The sequence below is a fragment of the Lithobates pipiens genome, unplaced genomic scaffold (assembly GCF_037356315.1).
Source record: "Lithobates pipiens isolate NorthernLeopardFrog02 unplaced genomic scaffold, aLitPip1_a1.2 Scaffold_19, whole genome shotgun sequence".
Classification (NCBI taxonomy): domain Eukaryota; kingdom Metazoa; phylum Chordata; class Amphibia; order Anura; family Ranidae; genus Lithobates; species Lithobates pipiens.
Genome location: NW_027507764.1, coordinates 203,871,070 through 203,898,007, shown reverse-complemented (window position 1 = coordinate 203,898,007; position 26,938 = coordinate 203,871,070). Strand labels below are relative to the sequence as shown.

The following is a 26,938-nucleotide window of genomic DNA, read 5'->3' as shown; positions in this document are numbered from 1 at the left end:
CCTTTCCTTACCAAACACTTTTTACTGGAGCTTTACCATAAAGTTAAAGTGATATTAAAGCTTTGTTTTTTGTAAAAAGCAACAGACGTGTTATACTTACCTGCTCTGTGCAGTGGTTTTGCAGCTCTTCTTTTTGGGTCCCCTGCCAGTGCTCCTGGCTACTCCCCCTCAAGCAGTGCTCCCAGAGAAAGCCACTTGTCTTGGGGGGCCTTTGCATGCTTACTCATGAGCCACAGCTATATGTGTCCATAAGACGTAGTCGTGGCTCGGCCCTGCCCCCGCTCTCTCCTTATTGGCTCACTGGCTGTAATTTACATCAGTGGGAGCCTATGGGCTCCTGCCTCAGCCAATGAGGAGAGAGAATCTCTGTACAGCCGAGGCTATCGTGAACAATCACTGGATTGGAGGGGGCTCAGGTAAGAATTTGGGGGGCTGAGGGGAGCCGCTGCACACAGAAGATTTTTTACTTTTATGCATAAAATGCATAAAGGTAAAAAACTTCAGCCTTTAGAACCACTTTAAGGAAGTACAACTATTTGGTAGAAGAAATATGCTTAACATATATCGGTTAAGGGTACAACACTGGTCAATTGAAAAATACAGATAAGGTATGCATGTGTAGATAAGCAATTACTGTTCAGCTAAGGGTAAAAAGAAAAGTACGAGGTGCAGACCAAAGGCCCATAGAGTTTTTTTAGGGGTTTGGGGGTATAGCTAGAGATCATCAAGGAACATGAGCATAAAATGGGAGGGTTAAGGGTTGATTATTAGGAGTAAACATTGACTTCATAAGGAAGGATAGATATAAAAGTGGGTCTGGAGAAGTTAGGGGAAAGGAAGAAAAAGTAAGAAGAGAAAAAAAAGCAAGGTGAGCAGGGAAAAAAAGGATACAATCTCGGGAGGGGGGGTGTAATGCGCAGGGGTTTAGGTCCTGAGCGGCTGAGGTTAAAGTGTTCAATGAAGAGAGGCCTATCATGTTCAATGGAAGTCATTTTTTTCTTTTTTCAGTTAGCAAATGTGTTTCGTTTCAGTTTTAGTGTAAGTGGGTGGATGTTTTTAGAGGGGCTTTCCAGAAGCTAATTTTGAAGTGACAATCTAATAGGGTAGAATTGACAAGGCACGTGGCAATTTTACTTACAGGACAGGTCCATCAGATGTGATAGTGGATACTGTTTTCTGGGCAGACTCTGAAACAGGTGAGGGGAATATCCCAATAGCATCCAGGCAACATGAGTTCATAAAAGCTACCAAAGCATCAGAAGTTTATAGTTTTTTAGAAGATTTAAGCCCCGTACACACTATCAGATTGTCTGTTGAGTTTTGGTAAATCTGAAGGAAAAACTCAGCAGACAATCTGATAGTGTGTATGGGGCTTTAGAAGTGGCCAACCAGAAGTCTTCCCAGTCCTCTGGCATCAGCATTATTTCTCCCACATTTGGAGAAATGTAGAAGTTGAGAACACAGTAGAAAAAAGTTTATGGAATTAATTATTCCAGAATAATATGGTGTCTCAAACAGGGTCAGTCTGAAAGGTAAGGGAGTGTGCCGTAGTGGAGTCATAGTATAATATTTTAATTCCAAGTACTATTTTTTATTTTAAAAAAAATAACTTTGAAACATCTGACTCCTTAATGCTTTTTTTTTTATAATTTTTTTTTAACCTGAAAGGTGACGTTATATACATCGCATGCTAGCACATTATGTGAAACTTACCTTAAAGCAAAAGTCCTCCTGGGAGGAACTGTTACCACTGACAAGGCATCCATCTTCACCTGGTTTTCTTTCCATTTTCATGTCCTCTGGCCATCTGATCGGCTGCACCAAAATGGCATCAACCCTGCACATGTGTACGGGAGCTGCCATTTACGGCACAAGGCTCTAAAGGCATACCGTCCCTTCAGAGCGCATGCACCAGTGACGTCATTGGCCCATTTACAAGTAAATAACGCCTAAACGGTGAATGTTTAGGAGATAGTTACTGTACCTATAGGTAAGTCTTGTTATAGGCTTACCTATTGGTAGATATCAACCATGAGAGTTTACTCCCACTTTAAAAGATATTAGGTCATATACTCTGTGAAAGTTAGTGGAATACCACTGTCAAAAGATTGGGGGGTGTCAAAACTTCCATATTGTGAAGATGAGCAGGTGAAGGGATATAAGTTTGCTGGAGTATTTGTTATCATTCTACGCCTTCAGAGAATGTTTCATATGGGTTTTAGCTAATGTTGTCTGTATTTAGGTGGGAGCCACAGAACTTTAGCAATAATAATTGGTGCAGCGAAATAAGGTTCCAGGGTCCCTCATAAAAAAGACATTGACACATTGACAGTGACACGAAGGAGAGAGAGTTGCACAATTTGAGTTTTTGGGTGGAGTTATAATTACTACCCAGGTGCAGGTTTCCCAAAACATCTTTCAATTTAGTTTTGTAGAGGATCTAGCAATCTGGGGTATTTCTGATCCTCATAATTTTTTTAAGCACACGTATGGTGTATAGAGGAAATGAGATCAGAAAGACCATGAAGGTTAAGAGCTTGAGAAGTAAGCTCTTCTTGATAGCAGCCACACAGTCAAGCCAGGAGATGGGATAGTTTAGCCAGTCTGATAGTCTGCACAAAAACAAAATGAAACAATGTTTACTTCTAAATCCTGTTTTTTTTTTTACAGGAAAAAAAAACTGCAATGAACATAAAACATACATATATCCAGAATAAACTAACTTGGCATGCCTAAAATTTTGTCTGTGATGATGTTTAAATCAACACTTCTCCTTTTCTGAGTGATATTTTAAGGAAACATTTTTTTTATTTTTGTTTTGTTTTTCACAGTTATAATAGGCATCTTCTCTAGATCTGGAAATGACAGTGGTCATTTAAATGCCAGACGTATTTTGACAGAAATCACTTTATAAAAATGTCAGCAAGTCTCTGTGTTTTTATTAGTTTGTTCCAAAATCAATTTAGATATTTCAGTTGAGTGCTTGTAAGTATTCCCAGAGCAATGTCCATTTCTGACTTTCTGCACAAAGGATATTACAGATTAATCAGATTTTCAAATTTACGCATAATTGCTTTGCACATTTATTACTTAATCCTATTATGTGCCTATGTCCTGACTGACATAAAGCCACAGAGATAAAAGTTCCATTGAATCATATGTAGTAGTCAATTTTATTGCTGTTTTAATACTTTTACATTTTAAATTATTTATAAGAAAATATATTGGTTAAATAACATTTTAAAGGCCATGCTTGAAGAAAAAAGTAAATGGATAATGCCTGACTTCTTTTCTGCTTTTTATTCACTAAAGTAATATGATTATAGCATGCAATAGTTGTATTATTTATAATTTAAATAGCAATTTCAGGCAACAAGTGAAAACCAATCAGTGAATTAATAAGCACACTGCAGATGTGCGAAACTCAGAAAGTTCACCCTTTACTTTAATCTGAGTTGTCCATAACCCACAGTATCCATAGCGCACACAGATCATCTCACAGGGTCAGTAGGAGGGCAGTAGGAGTGATGTCACCAATCACAGTCAAACTTCCATAGCAGGTTTGACTGATTGGTGACTGTGGAAAATATCTATTCCTGAAAAAAGGAAATGAGATGGACATGGGCACAAAATCAGTGCTTGGAAGAAAAATTTAAGTAATAAACAGATTGTCTGTGCTCCATTTTTGCATGTAAAGGCTTATATTTTGATTTTGGCTGGAGTGTATTTTTAAAACACTTTTAAACTGACCCTACATAGACCTACCAATCATATATAAAAACTTTTATCACAAAATATTTTATTATAATAAACCTTGCTTTGTGCACTGGTCCAAATCATTTGGTGGAGGGGGGATTATGGTGTGGGGTTCTTTTTTGGGGGTTGGGCTTAGACCCTTAGTTTCAGTGAACTCTTAAGGCATCAGCATACCAAGACATTTTGGACAATATCATACTCCCAACTTTGTTGGAACAGTTTGGTGATGGCCCCTTCATGTTCCAACATAACAGCACATCAGTGCACAATGCAAGGTCCATTAAGACATAGATGAGGGAGTTTGGGGTGGAGGAACTTGACTGGCCTGCACAGAGACCTCACCGCAACCTGATAGAACACCTTTGGGATGAATTATAATGTAGACCACGAGCCAGGCCTTCTTGTCCATCAGTGCCTGACTTCACAAATGTGCTTCTGGAAGAATGGTCAAATATTCCCATAGACACACTCCTAAACCTTGTGGAAAGCCTTCCTAGAAGAGTTGAAGCTGTTAAAGCTGCAAAGGGCAAACTTAATATTGAACTCTACAGACTAAGACTGGGATACCATTAACCCTTTAACGTTCTGCTCCGCAGTTTGGTAGCGCACATTTTGAGTCATTCTAACTCATTGAAAAATGTGGACTTTAAAGGGTTCAATACTTTTGACAATATTGTGTGTGTGTGTGTGTGTGTATATATATATATATATATATATATATATATATATATATATATATATATATATATATATATATATATATATATATATATATATATATATATATATATATATATATAGATATATATATAAAATAAACATTTACTGCTCTGAGTTGCAGGGCTTTAATTGTGCATGACACAGCTTCAAACAAAGTCAACATTAACATCTTCTTAACCATATCACCTTCCAAATCATAAAGCCTACTGCAGTGGGTCTTTGCCAAAGGTGTTTGGAAATAGGGAAGTGGGCATTTAGGCTAAGTTGTACATTAAGCAGCTATGACTAAGCCATGAACCTTTCCATGGGTGTAGGTCATGTAGAAATTATTGTGATCTGTCATTTTTTATGATGTCATGTATTTTGACATGTGACCAACCAACTTCAAATATAGGCCTACAATTGAGGCTAGTACAATCTTAAACAATAAATAATATACAGCAAATAATTAGCATTTACAAAAAAAATGAAACTGGCTCATAAGTTTCATAAACTTGGAATTATCTAATTAATTTGGCAAAAGGTACTGCTCCCTATATAAATTATTATGCAGCCAGGCTATACTAGATGACTGTGCTGCTGGAACCTATATCAGGTCTGCTCTGGCTCTGATTACATGTAGCTAGTATGGTCCATTCACTTTGGTATGACTAAACCTTGTTAGAAAAATAATTATAAAACCACTAAGATGACCTTACATGAAGGTATCTGCTTGTTGCTGAACATACACAACTGGCTATGATGATGCTTTCCTGGATCATTCTGAATACTAAATGTGAATGTGCATGTCAGTCATCTGCGAACAAAGGAATATCTGGAAACCTTTTCCTATTCTGTTGATCTCCTTTGACTATGGCTCCAGTCTCCTGAGGTCATCTGTCATGATAGCACCCCATCTGTGCACTCTATTATAAAACACCTTTTATAGGAGACCTTAGTCATTTTTATTGGAATTTGTAATGTTGTTTTCTTTTGAGTTAAGATAGCTATTGGCATCGCAGCTAAAGTAAAAAAACATATGAACTAGTTTTCAAAGTACAATTACAAGATCTTAATAAATTGGACAATGTACAGTATTTACCCGACCTTCACACTGTAAGGGTTTGCTTGGAATGATTAAGTATGTAATCTGTAAGACTGACTCAAAGTGAAATATTAAGAATACATTTTACAAATTAATTTATTTTGACAGCGTTAATTATATAATTTATTATAGTTGGTTTTCTGTCAGAAAGTGAATTCTGTCAAATTAAACACGCTGACACTCAGTATAATTTTACTATCCAGTGCTGTTTTATCAGGGGAATTGTGAAACAAAAGATGCTATCGTATCAGTGGTAATAAAATCATCGTGCTGGTGCTTCCTTATTTGCTCTGTGTTCAGAATTACACTTGCTGTTGCCATCGGAGCATGAAAAGAAATTACTCTACACAGTCACGCTGGGAAGTCATGTATGTAAATTGATGTATAATGCGACCCACATTAGCCTTACTGATGAAAGGTTCAGTTTCTCTGCTGTCAGATCCTTGTATCTCCTTGAATGAGCCGACTGCTCTGAATGAACATTAGCATAATTTATGCAGCTGATAAGTGATTTGAGCTCTTGGGTTATTGATAAACCGTTTAAGCATATCATTTTCAGCCTGATGCTCCGTGACATCACCAGTGAAATGTAATGTGCTGATCTCTGCTTCAGATAATAAGACAGAGATTCTCTTTGCATTGCAGGAGCCAGAGGTAACTCCGTGCCGACTGAGGCAGGTACAAATGATCTTCATCACCCCAGCCAGTCTCATCCAGGATTCTCAGTTGGGCCTCAGGTTTGTTATATGCATGCACCTATTTAATGCAACTATCTATAGTTCTGCTTATATGTAGGCACTTTGACCTTGAGTCAATGCAATGAATGTATGCTATAGGGATGTATTTAGTAAGGAGAATAAAGTGTCTTTAATGATGAGATAGGTGTTTTATAGGTACTTTATATTTAAAAATACAATTAAAATAGAATGATGGAGTCAGGTTTAACATATGGCCGTATAGATACAAGTATATGTACACTTGCATTTATAGTTGTAGAAGATACACAAACTAACCCTAACAAAATGATGCGTGTTCAATTCCGAAGTTTAACACTAATTATTTTGACGTTCTGAATTGCATTCTCCATGTTTATGTAGTAATTTACACAATGTTGTATTACCATATAAAGTATATTGCTGTTAATTCTCATGTGTCCACAATTTCATGCTTACAATTTCTTTTTACCTCCTTAATATATTTAAGTGATATTATATTATTATTTTTACTTTTTATGTACTCTAAAACAGCCTCTAGAGCAGTGGTCATCAACCCTGTCCTCAGGGCCCACTAACAGGCCAGGTTTTATGTATTAACTTGGGAAGATGGTGACTAGAATACTGCAATCACTGAGCAGCAAATTATATCACCTGTGATGTATTTCAGTTATCTTGCAAACCTGGACAGCTAGTGGGTTCTGAGGACAGGATTGATGACCACTGCTCTAGAGCACAGCGATGTTAGGATAGTGTGTTTACCTTAGGTTCTTATTAGCTATGAGCACATGACCTTATAAAGTTTTTCTCATGTTGGTTCTTTATAATTTTACAGTATTTTCTTAGTCAAGCAAAAACTTTCAGAGAGAAGTGTTTTTATAGCACAAGTTAATGCACAATGCATAAATGTGGGTGGTCAAGACATATGTACAAAACTCTTCTTTTCTGCATTTAATATGACAAAGTTGCTTGTTAGGCAAAATAGCTCTCCAAGGGACATGTGTGGCACCAAGGATCTAGAGCGATTACAAAGCGAAATATCCACAATCCAGCATGAATTAATCAAGCTACAAGGCCACGACAAATTCTCTGAATTTGATTCCAGAATGAGTAGAAAACCCAATAAACTGGAAAAAGATGTTTTCGCTGGAAAAAGTAATAAGATGGACAGAGATTGTGTCGATTATGAAACAAAATGGTTTATACACGGAAAAAACCCACCTTTGGTCGCTCGCATAACCACCGATCTAAAAAACTAGTCAGCTTCTCAGATCAAAAAAAGTGAGTCTCTCAATTACACTGTGGCAATCACTGTATCTGGTTCCTCACCCGAGACAACAAGTTGCCAAGGTTTATAATCGCACATCTAGCTCACAGCATTTAAACGGAGGAATCTGGGGCTTTGGCAGAAAAAAGAAACAAAGTGGAGGAAGACAAGGAGAAGGAAACACCGAACACACTGACGGGAACAAGTATCATCTGCGGAACCGACAACTATAAGCCTGCTAACGTCTTTAATCTATCCAAGTGGAATATGAAAGATGCAGAAGTCACCCTGCTATCAAAAGGACTACATTTTTGTCCAATTAATCCTTTCTATTCATTCAGTACCATCCTGGACGATAATAAGTTTGTTCCCTGACACTAAGGAAACATTACTTTGGAGCATCTGAACCCCTACATGGTGTAATGACAGATGGTGAGTCATCTCCCTCCCCTCCCCCTTCTCCACGTTCATTCATTGAAACGTGTGTATTAAATGATTTGATAGAATTGGCCTCTGAATCCAATCCATGTCACACTGAACCTAGATCTTCATCATGTATACCGTTCAAATTGAAATCGGATTTTTACCCAATAGGTTCACGTGGCAAAGATATGGATCTTTTTCAGAGACTAATTGAGAGGGATTTGACTCACCTTGCCCGTAAGTTTGCAATGTATGATACACAGGATAATTTAACTACAAATGAGAAAATAGCATTAAAAACCCTACAAAATGATGACAGTATAGTCATTAAAAATGCAAATCAAGGGGGGTCATTAGTCATTATGGATATGGAGGCTTATAAAATTGAGTCCATTTGTCAGTTATCTTACCCTACAACATACACACTTCTTAAAGGTGACCTAACACAGTGTTTTATGAAAGAAATATCGTTGCTATTAGACAGGGGAGTTACAGCTGGCATCTTTTAAAAAAGGAAAGAGAAATGTTCATCCTGGAACATCCTATCAGACCCATCTTCTATTTTTTACCCAAAGTTTACAAGGTATGTAATCCCTTAACAGGCCGGACAATTGTAGCCGGCATAGGCTCCTTAAATGAATGTTTGGTTTAATGGATTGACCACCAGCTAAACCTTTAGTAGCTGCATTCCCAGGGTATCTTAGAAACACCAAACATCTCCTAATTAAACTTAAAGATTTTAAAAGGAACGATGAGTTGAGATGGGTGACATGTGATGTCGCAAGTCTATATTCATGTATCCCTCACTCCCTGGGATTGAGAGCAGTGTCATTTTTCCTGTCTAAACACAACAGTTACTCATTAACACACCAAGAATTAATTTTACAATGTTTGGAATATCTCCTCACACACAATTATTTCATGTTTGATGGTGACTATTACCTGCAAAGATGCAGGGCCTTGATGGGAGCTAAGTGCTCCCCCTCCCTTGCCAAGTTTTTTTTTTTCCAAATATAGTTTTATTAATTTTATCGGTACATAGGACAGAGAAGAAAAAACAAACAGTCTGGTGACCATATCATATAGGTAACAGAGATTGGTGAAAACAGGTGCGCAGCACCGGTAGAAGACAAAATCCAGCTCAGATCGAATATCTATGGTTGCCCTAGGGCACTGTGAAATGCACAGACGTATATTGAAAGTAGCCACTTTGATGACCATCCTCCATTCATATATAATTGACCACAACCATATATCACCACTGTGCAATGTAAAATACGTGAACTGGAATCACCAGAGAAAACAGAGAGAATGGATAGTCTGAAAATAAAGAAGGAGAAGCAATAAGTAGAGATAGGGATTGGGGGAAGGAGGGGGGAAGAGGGAGAGGGAAGGGAGGAAGGGGTAACGGGTAGACAAATCTGTAGAGGCGGGTCGCAGGGTCTCTAGGCTCAATAGTAGAGCCCCCGGGTAACATACACTATTTAACACGTCAGGCGTCAAATAAGGGTCTCCCTGCATCTGAATACTTGAATAGGTTCCAACGGGTCCATTTCTGCTGATACACCTCACGTTTATCCGCTGCTGTCAAAATCAAGTCCCCTTGCCAAGTTTTACATGGGATGGTTGGAAAGGTCCCACATCTTTGCATACGATAGTCCTTGCGGCATGGATACACTTTTCTACTGTCACTATATAGACAACCTACTATTTGTTGTTTCAGATAAAGCTGCTAGACAAATGGCTGTCATATCTGAATGACAACGATTTAAACCTAAAATTCACAAACGACAGTAGTTTCACATCTATTAATTATCTAGATGTCCACTTAGAGGAGAAAAATGGTAAAGTGACAACTAACATTTTAAGAAAACCCACAACAGGTAACATGTTTCTGCGAGCTGACTCAAGCCACCCAAAACACACTTTAAAAGGAATCCCTGTGGGTCAATTCTTGAGATTAAAGAGGATTTGTACTGAAGACAGGGACTATAAACATGAAATGGAAATTATGTTCAAACGGTTTAAAGATAGAGGTTACCCTAATGTGATACTGCATAGAACAATGTACATCTCTAATAATACCCCACAAGAGCATTTATTGAAATATAAAATTATTAACAAAACCAGAAATCTATCTCATACCAGTGTAACTCTTCAAACCCCCATCTTCTCCACTCCTTTCAGCATTGAATACAATAAAATTAAAAACATTGTTTTAAAATATTTACCGGTCTTATCTCATGACCCTATTTATGCTGAAATCTTGTCCAAAGGAGTGACAATTGTATAGCATAGAACCCACACTTTGGGTAAAACCCTGTCACCTAGTTTATATATGAGTAAACAACCACAGCAACATTGGCTGCAATTTAACTGCTTCAGATCCACGCTATAGTGGAATGACGGCTACAGCGTGGACCTACTTTGCCAGGAGTACGTCAATAGATGTCCTCTCGTGCGAAGGCTCAGCTGATCACAGATCGCAGTACGGGGGCGATCCTGACCCCTTACCACGTGATCAGCTGTCAGCCAATGGCAGCTGATTTATGTGATGTAAACAGAGTCGGTAATCTGCTATTTTTTCTCAATCACCGGTGGCTCTCAGAGGGACATCAGTTCTAATCAAGGAGAGCTCCCGCCAGCTCATCTGTGCCCACCTGTGCCACCTGGCCATCAGTGCCACCTTATCTGTGCCCATCAGTACTGCCTTATCTGTCCCCATCAGTGTCGCCTTATCTGTGCCTATCAGTGCAGCCTATTAGTGCTCACCAGTGCAGCCTATCAGTGCCCACCAGTGCTGCCTCATCAGCGCATATCAATGAAGGAGAAAAATCACCTGTTTGCAAAATTTTATAACAAACTATGAAACATGATTTTATTTTCAAAATTTTCCATCTTTTTTTGTTTGTTTAGCAAAAAATAAAAACCCAAGCTGTGATTAAATATCACCAAAAGAAAGCACTATTTGTGTGCAAAAAATTATAAAAATTTCATTTGGGTACAGTATTGTATGACCACGCAATTGTCATTCAAATTTCATCAGCGCTGAAAGCTGAGAATTGGTCTGGGCAGGATGGGGGTTTAAGTGCCCAGTAAGCAAGTGGTTAAAGGCACATTTTTCTGTGGGTCCAAAGGATGTGTGTTTTGGAAACATATTTTAAAGGGAGACACAATACAGGCAACAGCTTCAGATAAGTCATCAAGAATTACATAATTTATTAATTGTAACACTGTATTTCTGCTGTATGCTATTACATGTAAGTCGTTTCACATACAGTACATAGGTCGAATGACGCGCAGGTTGCGTGATCGGCTTCAAGATCACCTGTATGACATATATAAAGACCACAATACTAATGTGGCAAGACACTGGAGTAGCGTACACCAGAAAGATTCCTCCAGCCTAGCCATTCAGGGTGTTGAGAGAGTAGTGTTACCCATTAGAGGAGGAGAAAAGTTTAAGGCTTTATGCAAACGTGAGGTTTACTGGATCTTCTTTTTCAATACTAGGATACCGGTAGGCTTGAATTTTGAGTGGAATGTCACTCATTATTATGAGTGACAATCTGGATGTCAACCCGTATCCACTCACGTCTCCTTCCCCTCCCCTCCTCTCCCCTCTTCCCTACTTTTATATGGATATAAGCCTGCTAATAATAACTATGTTAGTTGTCGGCTGTTTTAGGACACCAATAATGTTTTTTTTATTGTGATTCACTCTGTGTACATGTTAATGCCGGTGACCTTTTTCTTCACGCATTTTTTTTTTTTAAATCAACCAGGTTTATTGCGATTTACAGTGCATACATGTTACAGATTACAGTTACAAAAATGCTACAGATCGTACAGCTCCTCAAATAACAATTGTATAACCATCTCAAATCTTCAATGTCCCATCACGTTTTATGCATGAAATAAATAAAGCAAAAGGGTACCTTGTGTCAGTGTTTTGGGTTACTTCACTACCCAGGATCTGCTTGTTATTTACATTACTATGTATTGTGCATAAACCGGCTATGAACAAGTGCTAGACTCCTGCAGCCACCTGTCCCAGATTTTGTAGTATTTCTCAGGACATCCCCTATTGGTGTATATAAATTTTTTGTAGGGGAGGGTGTTGTTTATTTCTGCTTTCCATTCTGCAATGCTCGGGGGATAAGTCCTCATCCATTTCCGAGCTATTGTCTTTCGTGCTGTGAATAACGTCTCGTGTAGAAATGTCTTCATGTACCTGTCGGTCGAGTCTGGCAAGAGTCCCAAAAGGCACATTTTTGGGTCCAGCGTGGCTGGAGAGCCCATTTCGTCATGGAGGAATCTTACAATCTGTGTCCATAGTCCCTGTACTTTGGGGCATGACCACAGTAAGTGAATGAATGTTCCTGTCTCCCTTCCACACATTTGGCACAAAGTGGACTGGGAGCCTCTGTACTTGGCAACCCTGAGGGGGGTAAGGTACGCTTGATGGAGTATGTAAATTTGAGTCAGCCTGTCCGACAGTTTTGGGGAAACTGTCTTACAGAATTCCAGAGCTTCCTCCCATTCCCCGTCCTCGATAGGTCCCACCGCCCTTTCCCAGCGAGGTTTAAGTCCATAAGCTATTTTAGTTGCTACTGGGGTGGAAAGTAGATTGTAGAAGGCTGAAATTAGTTTTTGAGGATCAGTGTTTTTGATGATTGCCATAGCGACATTTGAAGCGGGCTTAGGGGGGGACAATGGGAATTGAGTGCGAATTGCATGCTTGACTTGCAGATATCTAAAGAGCATATAATTGGGAAGATTGTACTCCTCTTGGAGTGTGTGGAAGGTTTTTAGAGTCCCATTGGTAAGTAAATGATGGAGATAGAAGATTCCATAGGTGGACCAGCAATCTACATCAGGAATTTGCAAGAATTCAGGTAGGACCTTGTTGTGCCATAATGGGGTGAAGTCGTTATATTGGGGAATCTCTAGTTTAGCGGAGGCAATGTCCCATATGCGTCTGTATTGACACAGTAGGGCCAGCTCACCAGTCCTCAAATCAGTATTTCCGGTGTTTTTTGTTATCGCATAAAGAGGGTCTTTAGTGCATCTGGCCCACTTGGGGCACATCAGCTGGAGGAACCGCTCCCTGTCAGTCTTGTCAATGTGGTATAGTTGTGATAATTGGGACGAAATATAGTATAGGTTGAAATCTGGTAGTGCCATACCTCCCAGGTCAGGTGGGTTTTTTAGCGTCTGCCATGCCAGTTTGTGTCTGTTAGGACCCCATACAAAAGATTTGAGGAGGGCTTCTAGAGTCTTGAAGTATTTTAAAGGTAAGTATGTTGGGGAGTGCCACATAACATATAATACTTTGGGGAGTAGAACCATTTTAATTAAGTTTATTCTGCCCCATACCCCCAGTGGCAAGCGAGTCCAGGTCCGCAGCTTAGTTTTTACATAGGATGTGAGGGGTTCAATATTGAGATGTACAAAGTCTGTCGACATTCTGGATACATGGATCCCAAGATATTTGATGGTACTAACTCTCTGAAGTGGCAGACTGGCCTGTGACTCGGTTGGTGGAAAACTGTCTATTGGTAATATTTGCGATTTTTCCCAGTTAATTTTTAAACCAGAGAAGGTCCCAAATTGTTCGATTGTATGTAGTGCCACCCGCAAGGAGGAACCCAGATCTGCCAGGTATAAAAGGGTGTCATCTGCGTACATACTAATTTTTTCAATCAGATTACCTGAGCATAGTCCCTTGATTTCTGGATTATTCCGGATGGATATGGCTAGCGGCTCAGCAGCCAGGGCGTATAACAACGGCGAGAGAGGGCAGCCCTGCCTTGTGCCCCTGGTGAGGTCAAACTGCTCGGAGGGCCATCCGTTCACCATTACCCTGGCTGTGGGCGACTGATACATCAGTTGTACCCATTTGATGAATTTAGGGCCGAAGCCATACCCCTCCAGACATTTCCACAAGTACTCCCATTCCACCGAGTCAAAGGCTTTCGCTGTGTCTAAAGTCACCACCACCCTGGATCCTGCCTCCATGTGTGTAGCCTGTAGGTTGATGAACAATTTGCGTAGGTTAAAGGATGTGTTGCGACCCGGCATGAATCCCGCCTGGTCGACATGTATTAAGGACAGGATAACTTTGTTCAATCTCAGGGATAGTACCTTGGCGAGAACTTTTATGTCTACCTGGAGTAGGGAGATTGGACGATATGATTCCGGGTATCCCGGGTCTTTCCCTGGTTTGGGAATGAGTACTATTACTGCCTCTCTCATGGATGGTGGTAAGGAAAAGGTTTCAAACAGGTGGTTGTATAGCGTGAGCAGTTTTGGGGTAAGAAGTTCACTGTACTGAGAATAAAACTCGATTGGGAGACCGTCTGAACCAGGGGATTTGGATCTGGCAAAACTGGCTATAGCCGTGGCTATTTCGTCTGTAGTGAGGGGTGCCTCAAGAAGGTCAAGTTGGTCTGTTGTCAGTTGAGGGAGGGTAATGCTACGTAAGAAGGCCGTTCTCTGGTCCGATGGATCTGTGGTCATTGTCTTGTATAAATCTGCAAAGAAATCTCTAAATCTAGCAGTTACTCTTTGAGGATCTGTTATCTGATGGCCCTCTGGTCCATGTAGCGTGATGACCACTGGGGGTCTATCCTCACTATGTACCAGGTAAGCCAACAGCTTGCCTGCCTTTTCTCCATGCTCAAAGAATTTCTGCTTCGTGAAAAACAGTTTTTGTCTGGCCTTTGTAAACTGAAGTTGAGTTGCCACTCTGGATTGCAGCTTGAGTCGAGCTGCTATCTCCGGGGTAGGATTAATGGCATACTCCCGTTCCGTGGAGCTTAGTTCTGCTAGCGCCCTGTCAAAGATATCTGCGGATTTTGTCTTAATTACATTTATGCGGGAGGTAAGGGTTGCGCGCGCGTATAGTTTGAATGAATCCCAAATCGCCGCAATAGAGGCAGTTTGGTCGTCCGCAAAGTATTGTTGCCATAGGTTCGGGAGCTCGTCATCGTCCGGTAACAGGGACAACCAAAATGGGTTTAGTCGCCAGGGCTTATGGGGTTTACCCACGGGGATGCTCAGTGAGGTCCAGTAAGGGCTGTGGTCAGATAGTAGTCTTGGGCAAAAGGCTGTTTCTAATATTCGTGGCGTTAGGGTGCTCGATACAAGAATAAAATCAATGCGGGACATGGAGTTGTGGGAAGGTGAGAAGCAGGAATAGGCTTTTGTGAGGGGAAATTTGTAGCGCCAAGTGTCTATTAAGTGGACAGTGGAGATCAGTTTTGAAAATTTTGTCTCCCTGTTAGCCGCGTCCATCCCCTGTGTAGTCTGGAGTCTATCTAATGCCGGCCGCAGGGTGGTATTGAAGTCTCCCATCCAGATCACTGGTATTGTGGGATGTCGGGTCATAAGGGCGAGTCCCTCGATGATCACAGTCATACTAAATGGTGGAGGTATGTAAAAGGCCATGAGGAGAAATTGCTCGCCATATAATTTGGCATGAAGAAATACATATCGGCCCTGAGGGTCAGTAATTACTTCACATAACTCAAAGTGTACAGATTTAGCAATTAATATTGAGACACCTCTGGCGTGGGTAGTGTGCATGGAATGGTATGCCCACCCCACCCACGGGCGTCGGAGGGCCATCTGCAGCCTCCCTTCTATGTGGGTCTCCACCAATGCCACCACATCCGCCCTCTGCCGCTTTAGGAATGAGAGGGCTGCCGAGCGTTTAACCTTCTCACGCAGGCCCCTCACATTCCATGTCAGGAATTTTATAGTTGTCATAGCATGTCTTGTGAAAAATAACACCACGGATCATCTAGGAAAGCAGCATGGAGTATCCAGAACTTGAGTAACATCAGACACTGGCATAGATCGTACCATACATGTGATAACCATTGAGGAGACATACCTATTGTCGTGGTCCCCTTCTGCGATAATACATGTGCACTAAGACATTGAGAAAATAACAATATAACATTCCCCTCCCCCCTCCCCATCCTACACCTACCCCCACATGTGCGGGCCTCATCCCCTGACAGTTGTAAACTAACTGTCCTTCCATAACTGCGGTGGTGGTGAACTCCAGGGTTCAGTGAGGCTGAACCTCGCTGCATCTTATGGACTAATGGGAAATATATTATACAGTAGGGCCGAAGCACATGCTTCACCACATCAAGCACCCCCACAGCACCTGAACATTTTCCCATAGGCATTTCCTGAGGCACCAGATGCACATTCAAACATTGTAAAATCAACTGTTGAACAACCCTCACCCCCCTCCCCGCCTTACACCCACCCCAACTTGTGTAGGCATTATCCCTTAACAACTCCGAACTGTCAGCTGGGAAAAACATTAACTGCACATCTAGAACGAAGATGAGGAACAGTTTTAGTTGCTGGATCAAACAGTGGTCCCGGGCCCACCATCGTAAAGGAGGATGAAAATGGGGCCAAATTGCGAGCCCCTGCAGGTTTGTATAAAAAACAGGCAGCAAAGCCCAGATCCAACGTCCATCCACAAAGTCATGGTTCCCAGTGGCTAGTGGGGCATAAATTCGCTGCACTATGCATGCGGCTGGTAAGACCAACACACCTCCGAAGCTCCGTGCGGCGGATATTATCAGGGGTATAGAAAAAAAAAAAAAAAAAGACTCCCATGAGGGGATCAATGAAATTTAGCAAGTCCACTCTAAACATCCAAAAGAAAAAAGGGAAACAATTTGGAAATGTGGCCAGGGTAATTAGGAGGGCCGAGTGCCGGCGGAAACATAAAACAAGGTGATCTCACCATTCCATTCACTGAATGTGTCGTCGGTCTCTCCCGTCGTGCGCAGGCCCACGTTCCAGCCACGAGATGACTTCACGAGGGTCCTCAAAGAACGACACTCGGCCATCATGTTCCACTCTCAGGCGTGCAGGGAAGAGCATGGAATACTTCAGGTGACGGTCGCGTAGCCTGCGTTTGGCTTCCATGAAGCTCTGACATCGTTTCTGTATTTCGGCTGAGAAGTCAGGAAATATTGCCACCTTTACGTTTCCCACTGGGATGTTACCTCTCTCTCTCTCGCAAGTCTCAACGCGGCATCTCGATCCTTGTAGTTTAATAGCTTTGCAATAAGTGTGCGGGGGGGAGCCCCCTGAGGAGGGGGTTTAGCGGGCATTCTATGCGCCCTCTCCACCACCAGCACAGGGGAGAAGGCCTCCCGACCGTAGGTGGTTACCAGCAGCTGTTCCAGGAACAATGTTGGGTCTTTGCCCTCCGCTCCCTCCGGGAGACCGATGAAGCGGAGGTTACACCTCCTCAGGCGATTTTCCATGTCGTCTTGCTTGGCGAGCAACTGGTTAATCTGTCTTTGCATGTGTTCAGATCCGGCCTGCAGTGGTGGGAGGACATCTTCAACCGTGCTAATGCGGGTTTCCGCCTCAGTGACCCGGTCGCGGATTTTCTGAAAATCTTGTCTAATCAAGGACATGTCCATCTTAACCCCCTCAATCTGAGCGGTGAGGGACGTCCTGCAGAGTGTGATCGCTTCCAAAAGTTTATCCGTGTCTCCCTGCTCTCGCCCCCCTCCCATCCGCCCAGCACCGCCATCCTCCTCCGGCTCCTCTCCTTCGTTCCGGCGGTACTGCGCAAGCTTTGCCGCGGATGATTTTAGGCTCTTCGGGGGGGACATGATATCAGGTTCGATGATGGTGTGGGCACGTCAAGACAGGCCAGAGAGAATGGACAGAGGGCAGCAGAGACAGGGCCCAGAGCCTACCTGAGGGTCAGGTGCACCAAGATGGCGGCGGGTCTCTGTGTACAGTCCGCGGCCCTGCCCGAGAGCAGAATTAGGTCCACAGGGTCACCCCTTCACTCTGTGGGTGGATGGCCAGTAGTGCAGGGTGTCCAGGCAGGAGATAGGGACGCCAGTCCGCACAGGGCCCAGTGCTGGTTCCGAGGACGGGTGTTCCAAGATGGCCGCGGCTAGGCCGAAGCCAGGAGCTCGCCTGGGCGCTGCCTCTGCGTTGAGCCCGTTCAACAGGGCCACCCCTCCAGTCTCCGGGCGGATGGTCAGCAGCACTGAGGTCAGGCAGGGCGGGAGAGTATCAGTCCGTTCAGGGCTCAGCGCTGGTCCCGGGGATGGGTGTACCAAGATGGCCGCGGCCTCCGTGTGTAGGCCGAAGCCGGGGACTCGCCTGAGCTCCGCTGCCGCCCGCGGGAGAACGCCGCTCCGATCGGATCACCGGAGGGCCAAAGGATCAGTGGGGTGTATGGAGGGGTCCTGGGAAGGCTGCTCGTTCGGATGGGGGGATCGTTAGAGTGCAGGATCACTAGAAATCAGGATAAATTGTGGAGCTCCTAGTATGCAGGTCCTACCCCATGCTCAGTCAGGCCACGCCCCCCTTTCTTCACGCATTTTCACATGTGTTCTCCTTCATGCAATCATTTAAACTAGTGTATGAAGTTCAGAAAGTAAATGCTAAAAGACAACCTTATGGGAGAACCACTATGTTTAAAGAGGAAGTAAAGTCAAATAAAAAAATAAATAAATTACACCCTGCAAGGCAAAGGCATAATGAGCTAGCATGCATAGCATGCTAGCTCATTATGAATTACTCACCTGAGATTGAAGCCCCCGCAGCGGACCTCGGCCACCTCCTCCGTCGCCTCCATGATACCCGGAGTGACTTCCGGGTATCGCGGCTCTGGCGCTTTGACTGGCCGAAGCTGCGATGCTGTCACTCTGGTGCATGCGTGCGGGAACCGTCATTGATGGCATGTTTGGCTGCACTTGCAGTGCGCTCAGTGCACCTGTGCCATTTTCAACGGCGCACATGCGCCGTAGACATCGGTGCCCACTTTTTGTAAAATATCTCCTTAACCATGTAGGTTAAGGAGATATTTTTGGACCTACAGGTAAGCCTTGATCTAGGCTTACCTGTAGGTCAAAGTGGTCTGTAAGGGTTTACAACCACTTTAATTATGGGATAATGAGTGTCCTAATCCTTGCTAGAGTGAATTTTTTTGTGCTTTAATAAAAAAATGGTTTTTAACATATGGAACTCTGTGTCAAAAACATACATATGTTTTTGACACAGATCCTCTTTAAGTATGCCTTCCTCCTCCAGCACCAATGAAGCTACATGCACATGCTAATACATGTGTTGAGTTTCTTGTTTTTGTTTTATGATTTTTTATGTTTTTACTTCCTATCTATGCTTTTAAAGGTATGTCATCACCACATACATGTGTGTGTACATATGTCATCAGCAATTACAAGTAACATGACATGTATATATTCTAATAGCGATGTGGGTTACCATTGTCTGAATTACATTAAAGTAATGACATCGTGCAGGATATGGGTCTTAGCAGATCTAATACAATGTCAAACAGAGCTAAGTTGCCAACAAGTGCAACAAGAATCTGTCAATTGACCAATCTTCCAATTTTTCAATTAAACCCATCTTGTCTATTTTGTTAATTTGTACTGGCATGTATATATAAATCATTGTCATTTGTCTAAAAAGTTAGCTATGGGTAAGCACCAGTAGTGTGAAACCTGTTAGCAAGCATTTCATCTTTTGCTGTATGAATTTTAACTAATAAAGAAATCTTTGATGGAGTGCGACCATCTGGATTGAATTCTTTTTATTTGGACATGTGTGACTGTAAAGCCTCATACACACGATCGGACTTTGTACAAACTTTCCCATGGATTTCTGTGCAAAGGGTGTTGCCCGTGAACTTGTTAAGCATACACACAATCTGACTTTTTCAGCCAACTTTCAACAAATCACATGGTTTTTCTGCTCTTTACCCCCACCTTTTGTCAACTTCTGTATTGTTGTCTGATCTTTTGCATTGGTTCTGAGCATGCGTGTTTGTAAAGTCTGATGGTTTTCTATACACAAGATCAGACTTTGCTCCACCGGACTTATGTTGTCGAAAAGTTTGTCCGTTCACACAGCCAACAAAAGTCCGATGAAAACCGAAAAAGTTTGTCCAATGGAGCATACACACAGTCGGGTGTTGCCTTAAAACAACTAATTTGTTGTCAAAAAGTTAGATCGCGTGTACGGGCCTTTAGATGAGCTATGATAGTTCACTTTTTTTTCTCTATAGAAATAATTCTCTAATGTTCAAAACTAATGTTCAAATCCCTGTTTAAGTTTTATAATATATAATCTCTATTCACAAAAGTAATATGATTTTAGAAAATTAAGTATACTCTTAGTTCATAACATTTGCCCAAGCAGATATCCTTCAAAAGTGTCCATCAGGTCAATGAATAACTAGTAATAATAGTCCTGATCGCATATTGGAAGCAGGCATAGTTTGGTGATGTGACAAAACCATATAGGTCTTTTAAAAAAATAGCTTATTTATGTTAAAGTACTCCACTCTATCTCACTACAAACTTTAGAACATGTAGGTTCTTACATATCTGTAGAACATGTAGGTTCTTACATAGGATGCCTGTGGCCAATTATAGCTCAGGGGGTTTAGTACACGCCCCACACTATACAAGGCCGCCAGCGCGGCGGCCTTGTGTAGTGTGTTGCGGCATTCAGGGAGAGAGCAGGATAGGCAGGGACAGTGTGTTCTTTTCTTGTGAACCTAGCACTGTTAAAGTGGGTGTTGTGTGCCTCCAGCACAGTATACACCTGAAGCTACCCTTTATTGCTGGTAATCTATAATACAGGCATCTGCAGGAGCTAAAGTGGGTGTTGTGTGCCTCCAGCACGGAATACACCTGAAGATACCCCTTAGTGCTGGTGTTCTGTAATACAGGCATATGCAGCAGTTAAAGTGGGTGTTGTGTGCCTCCAGCACAGTATACACCTGAATATACCCCTTATTGCTGGTGTTCTGTAATACAGGCATCTGCAGCAGTTAAAGTGGGTGTTGTGTGCCTCCAGCACAGTATACACCTGAAGATACCCCGTATTGCTGGTGTTCTGTAATACAGGCATCTGCAGTAGTTAAAGTGGGTGTTGTGGGCCTCCAGCACAATATACACCTGAAACTACCCTTTATTACTTGTGTTCTGTAATACAGGCATCTGAGCAGTTAAAGTGGGTGTTGTGTGCCTCCAGCACAGTATACACCTGAAGACACCCCTTATTGCTGGTGTTCTGTAATACAGGCATCTGCAGCATTTACAGTGGGTGTTGTACGCCTCCTGCACAGTATAGACCTGAAGCTACCCCTTATTGCTGGTGTTGTTCTGTTTCTGTAACACAGGCAGGCAGCTACAGTAATTACAGTCAGTGTACTGTGTCATATGCTCAGTGTGCACCTAAAGCTACCCAATTTCTGGTTTTCCCATCTCCCTGCATGCCATTACTATGTCTGGAAGGGCAACAAGGAGAGGCAGACAGTCACGACCCAATAAAAGAGGGCAAGCAGGCTCTGTGTCTAGAGACAACAGTGCTGGTCGTGGACGCGGTGCATCGTCATCAGCACGTGGCCATGGGACACGCTTGGCCTTATTTTCAGCAGCTGGATGTGTTGAGCTGCATCATGCCGAAGACTTGGTAGAGTGGATGACCAAGCTCTCCTCATCCTCCTCATCTTCTCTCACCCAGGCTCAGGGTACTAGCAAAGCAACTGCCAACGCATCCTCTTCCCTCATCTCAATGTCATCAGTCACTCCTTCCCTAGACCCACCATGTCCTCCTGAGGAGTCCCCCGAAGTGTTTGAGCACAGTGTTGGGTACATGCTCCAGGAGGATGCCTACTGTTTTGAAGGCTCTGATGATGATACTCAGCTAGAGGAAGGCAGTAGCGTGAGCGCAGAGAGAGGGGATGCTCAAAAAGGACAGCAACCTGGCAGTCATGTTCCATCAGCTGCAGCATACTGCCAGGTTTGCTCCAGTGATGAAGAGGGAGGGGATGATGAGGTCACTGACTCCACATGGGTGCCTGATAGGAGAGAGGAGGAGGAGGAGGCACATCTCCAATGAGGCAGGATGCCCTCCGGGGGCCAGTTTAGGGGCAGCACACCGACTGATTCACACCGCAGAGCTCCGCCTGTGCAGGGCGCTGCCTCTGCGCGTTATTCCAAAAGTTCTTTGGTGTGGGCCTTTTTTGAGACGAGTGCATCAGATCGCACCGCTGCTATCTGCAACATATGTCTCAAGCATTTCTCGTGTGGCCAAAACAACAGCCACTTAGGCACCATATGCTTGATTAGACATATGTTGTGCAGCTCGTTGGCAAACGTACCTTAAAGACCCACACCAAAGTACAAAGCGAACCTATCCTTGCTCCTCATCAGCTGGGATCTCCAACCCCACTAGACCTTCAGTCCTCTCTGAAACCTGCACTGAGAGGAATGAAGGTGTAGAATTAGGTGTGTCACAGCCAAGTACTTGCGGGCACTCTGCTAGCAGTACACCGACGTCCGATTGTACCAGGAAAATTTCCCTGCCCCAGCTGCTGGACCGTCAAAAGAAGTTCACTCCCAGCCACCCACATGCCCAGCGGTTGAATGCTAGCTTGGCTAAATTGCTAGCACTTCAGCTGCTGTCTTTTTCAGTTGGTAGATTCGGCCCCCTTCCGTGAGTTTGTGCAATGTGTGGTTCCTCAGTGGCAGGTCCCCAAAAGCCGGCTCTGTGGAAGGCAATGTCCTTGCCTCGCTGGACAGGGCGGTCAGCGGTAAGGTGCATATTAACGCTGACTCATGGTCCAGCAGGCTTGGTCAGGGACGTTACCTATCTTTCACAGCCCATTGGGTCACTCTTCTGGCAGCTGGGAAGGATGCAGGATTGTTCCGCCACCATGCCTCCAAAATGCTACTACTGGTTGTGACACACCTCTCTCCTCCACCCCTCCTCTTCTTCTTCCTCCATGGCCTCTTCCAGTTCTTTGTCCTCAGAACCAGCGGCGCTCCGTAGGCATTCAAGGGGCTATGCAATTACGCAGGCAAAAAGATGCCATGCCATGCTTGCGCTGGTTTGTTTGGGGGACAGGAGCCATGCTGGGGCAGATATTTTGTCAGCTCTGCAGGGGCAGGCCCGAGAGGTGGTTGACGCCATGCTAGCTTAAGTCAGGAATGGTGGTTTGCGACAATGGCACCAACCTCCTCTTCACCCTCCGACAGGGACAACTGACCCATGTGCCCTGTATGGCTCACATCCTTAACCTGGTGGTGTAGTGGTACCAAGGCTTATCCCAGTCCAGCCAGGAAAGTCTGTGTGCATTTCCGCCGATCATTTAATGCCAATGCTCAGCTGGCTGAACTCCAAAAGGAGTTGAACCTGCCCAAGAACCGCCTTATATGTGACATTCCCACCAGGTGGAACTCAATGTTGGCCATGCTGCAGCTACTGCACACACTGCAGAGGGCCATCAATGAGTACCTGTGTGACTACTGCACCAGGACAGGGTCAGGGGATCTCGTTTTTTTTCACCACGCCAGTGGGGCATGATCAGGGATGCATGCACTGTCCTATCACCATTTGAGGAGGCCATGAGGATGGTGAGCAGTGACAGTGCATGCATCAGTGATACTGTACCTCTTGTCCACCTGTTGGAGCATACGCTGCAGGGAATAATGGACAGCGCACTTGAGGCAGAACAGAGGCAGGAAGAGGAGGACGTCCTTGCCTCTCAAGGCCCCCTTTATCCAGACAGTGTTCCTGCTGTCCCACCCATCAAACAGGAAGAGGAGGAGGAGGAGGAGGCTTGTGTCAGCATGGAGGTGGAGCCTGGCACTCAGCATCAGCAGCAGCAGCAGCAGCAGCAGCAGCAGCAGTCTTTTAGGGATAATTTACAGTCCCAAGAAACCCGTGGACTTGTACGTGGCTTGGAGGAGGTGGCTGCGGATCATGTTGTCCTTAGTGACCCAGAGGACTTCGGACCAAATGCCTCAGCTAACCTACGCTGCATGGCCTCCCTGATCCTGCAAGGATCCTCGTATTCTTCTGATCAAGGAGAGGGACCATTACTGGCTGGCCACTCTCCTTGATCCACGGTACAAGGGTAAAGTTGCGGACCTTATCTTGCCATCGCAGAGGGAGCAGAGGATGAGACATCTCTGGGAGGCCTTGCAGGAAGGTCTGTGCAACGCGTTCCCAGAGAAAAGGAGGTTACAAACTCCTGGTCCCGAACAGCGTGTTGCTGAGGCTTCGGTCAGTCACAGAAGGAGCGGTGGAGAAGGTGGCCGTCTGACACATGTGTTCAGACAATTTTTTAGTCTGCAGCCCCAAGGTATGATCGGTTCAGCAACCATCACCAGCGTCTGATTTACATGGTGCAGGAATACCTAGGGGCAAGGTCAGACTTGGACACCTTTCCCACCAGAAATCCTCTGGCTTACTGGGTCTTGAGGATGGATCACTGGCCAGAGCTTGCACAGTATGCAATTGAGCTATTGGCCTGTCCTGCATCCAGCGTTCTTTCGTAACGCACCTTCAGTGCTGCTGGAGGCTTTGTAGCCGATTACAGTGTGCACCTGTCCACCGACTCGGTTGATCGACTGACCATCAAAAAGATGAATCAGTCTTGGATCACCACCAGCTACCAAGCACCTGAAGCTGATGTAACCAAATAATTTTTTTTGAAATGTCACATCCCTTCAAGACTGCCTATGCTGATGCTGAGTGACTGTCCTGTTATGTTGACTGACTATCCTCTTCCTCCACAATGATCCGGCTGATAGCTTGGAAGAACATTTTTGGTTCTGGGTGACACCACCAGTGGCTAAGGCCCAATTTTCAGTCCCTGTTTAACAGGGGCATGTAATTACAATTTTTGATGCAATGCTTTGCAGCAGGGCTCATTCATGTACTCCGACTAGAGTATCTGGGAGAGGTTGCAGTGTCATGACACCAGCAACCAGTGCCTAAGGCCCAATTTTTCAGCCCCTGTTTAACAGGGGCATGTAATTACAATTATTGATATAATATTTCACAGCAGGGCCCGTTCCTGCGCCCACCGAGAGTAACTGTGAGGAATTATAGTGTTGTGGCACCAGCACCACCACCACAACCACCACCACAACCATCAAAGGCCCAATTTTTCTACCACTGTTCAACAATGGCATGTAATTACAATTCTTGATATAATCATTCACAGCAGGCCGCTCCAGCGCCCTCCAAGAGTCACTTTGAGGGCTTAGCCCTTGTACACGCGGTCGGACATTCCGACAGAAAATGTCAGATCGGACCGTGTTGTCCCATAATCCGAGTGTGTGTGTGTTCCATCAGACTTTTTACATAGGAATATCCGACCGACAAAGTTTTAGAGCTGGGCTATAAAAAATTTCTGACAACATGATCCGATCGGAATTTGTCCGATCATTTGTAGAGAATTCCGATCGGACAAAGTGCCATGCATGCTCAGATCAAATTCCTAGACCAAAGCTATTGGCTACTAGCCCAAACGTAGTCCCGTCGTAACGAAATAACGTCATCATGTTCCGAACGATCGGATTTTCCGTGTGTATGCAACACCAGTTTGGGACAAAATCCGTTGGACAAAATCCGACGGATTTTGTTGTTGGAATGTACAAGGGCTTACAGTGTTGTGGCAACACCAACACCTTAGGCCCACATTTCTGCAGAGCATATAGGGCAGGCCCCTACTTTTAAACATCCAACTTACAAACATCTCCTACTTGCAAACGGAAGGAGACAACAGGAAGTGAGATGAAAAAAGACAGACGGTCCAAAAAATTATACAGGGGTGATAACCCTTCCCTATGTTTTCCAAAAAGCTTAAAAATAGATTTTTTGACTGGAGCTATACTTTAAAAATGTACCAGTTCAAAATTACAAACAGATTCTTCTTAACACAACAAACCTACACAGTCCCTGTCTTGTTTGCACTGCCTGTATACTGCTGTTCTGAGTATATAGGGCCTGGGGGCCCCACGCCTTTCCTTTTTTTAATTTGGGCATGGGGTTCCCCTTAATATCCGTACAAGACCCAAAGGAGTTGGTAATGGGCAGGGGGGCTACCCATGCCATTTTTTTCTCAATGATTTTCATCCGTATTGCCGGAACCAGATATTACATTAAAACCGCAAGCAGTTTTAAATTACTTTTTTTCCGTTAAATGTAATTTTGTGCAGGGACTGTTCTAAACACAGGAAACACGTGCCACTTCACAGGCATACTATAGACAACCCCCAGGCACGATATTTAAAGGAATATTTCACTTTTTTTTAATCGTCATTAAAATCAGTGCTCCCGAAAAAACAGCCGCTTTTAAAAAAAAAAATTGCCATTGACCCATGTCCCCAAACCCTTTTTAGGAAAAAATCTTGCATATTAGCAATTAAAATTAGCACCTTTTATTTCAAATGTTCGAGTCTCATTGACTTCAATGGGGTTCTAAAGTTCGTACGAATTTTCGGTCCGTTCAAAAGTTCTGCTGCGAACCGAACCGGGGGTGTTTGGCTCATCCCTAATTACAAACCTGTTAAGCTAAATAGATACATGGTACGTGATGCCTGCCCACTGCTCTCTTGCTTGAGAATCCAGATGGAGGGAGCAATATAAGCCAATGGGCCTGCAGCATCAGAATTCTGCATAAAACTTGATTTCGATAAACAGTAAAAGAAGAGCTACATTAAACAAAGCTGTTATTTGCCATTGCAAGGTAGAGAGCACCTACTTATCTTCCACTTTTCTCCTGCCTTGTTTGCAGAGCTAGAAAAAAAACTGTACTTTTGGCTATGGAGGAATATATGATTCACTCTCCCGCTTCAATACAAAGCAGTACTAAGGACCATTTACCAGGCCTGTATCATGAGAGAGATGGGGGTGGCAAAAGTCCTTTGTAAACTCCAACCCATTGTTGGGTTGGAACTTATGCAGAACTTTTTGTGAGAGACCCCAATAGATGAAAAAGTGTGGGAAGTGAATGGAGTATAATTATATCCTCCTTGTTATTTCTATCCTAAAGCAAACGCAATGCCTTTCCCAATCAGGGCAAAGTACGGGTTCACTTTAACACTCATAAATAGACATGTGCGCACTGAAATATTT

The 26,938-nt window shown here is 43.5% G+C and overlaps 1 protein-coding gene across 1 annotated transcript in view; it reads left to right on the top strand.

Annotated features, from left to right (window-relative positions):
- Nucleotides 1–26,938, top strand: part of POU6F2 (POU class 6 homeobox 2) — a 623,598-nt gene that overhangs the window by 206,396 nt on the left and 390,264 nt on the right. Inside the window, exon 2 of the mRNA XM_077491628.1 lies at nucleotides 6,206–6,297. Within this exon, the coding sequence (XP_077347754.1) occupies nucleotides 6,206–6,297 (92 nt within the window). The remainder of the gene's footprint in view (nucleotides 1–6,205; nucleotides 6,298–26,938) is intronic.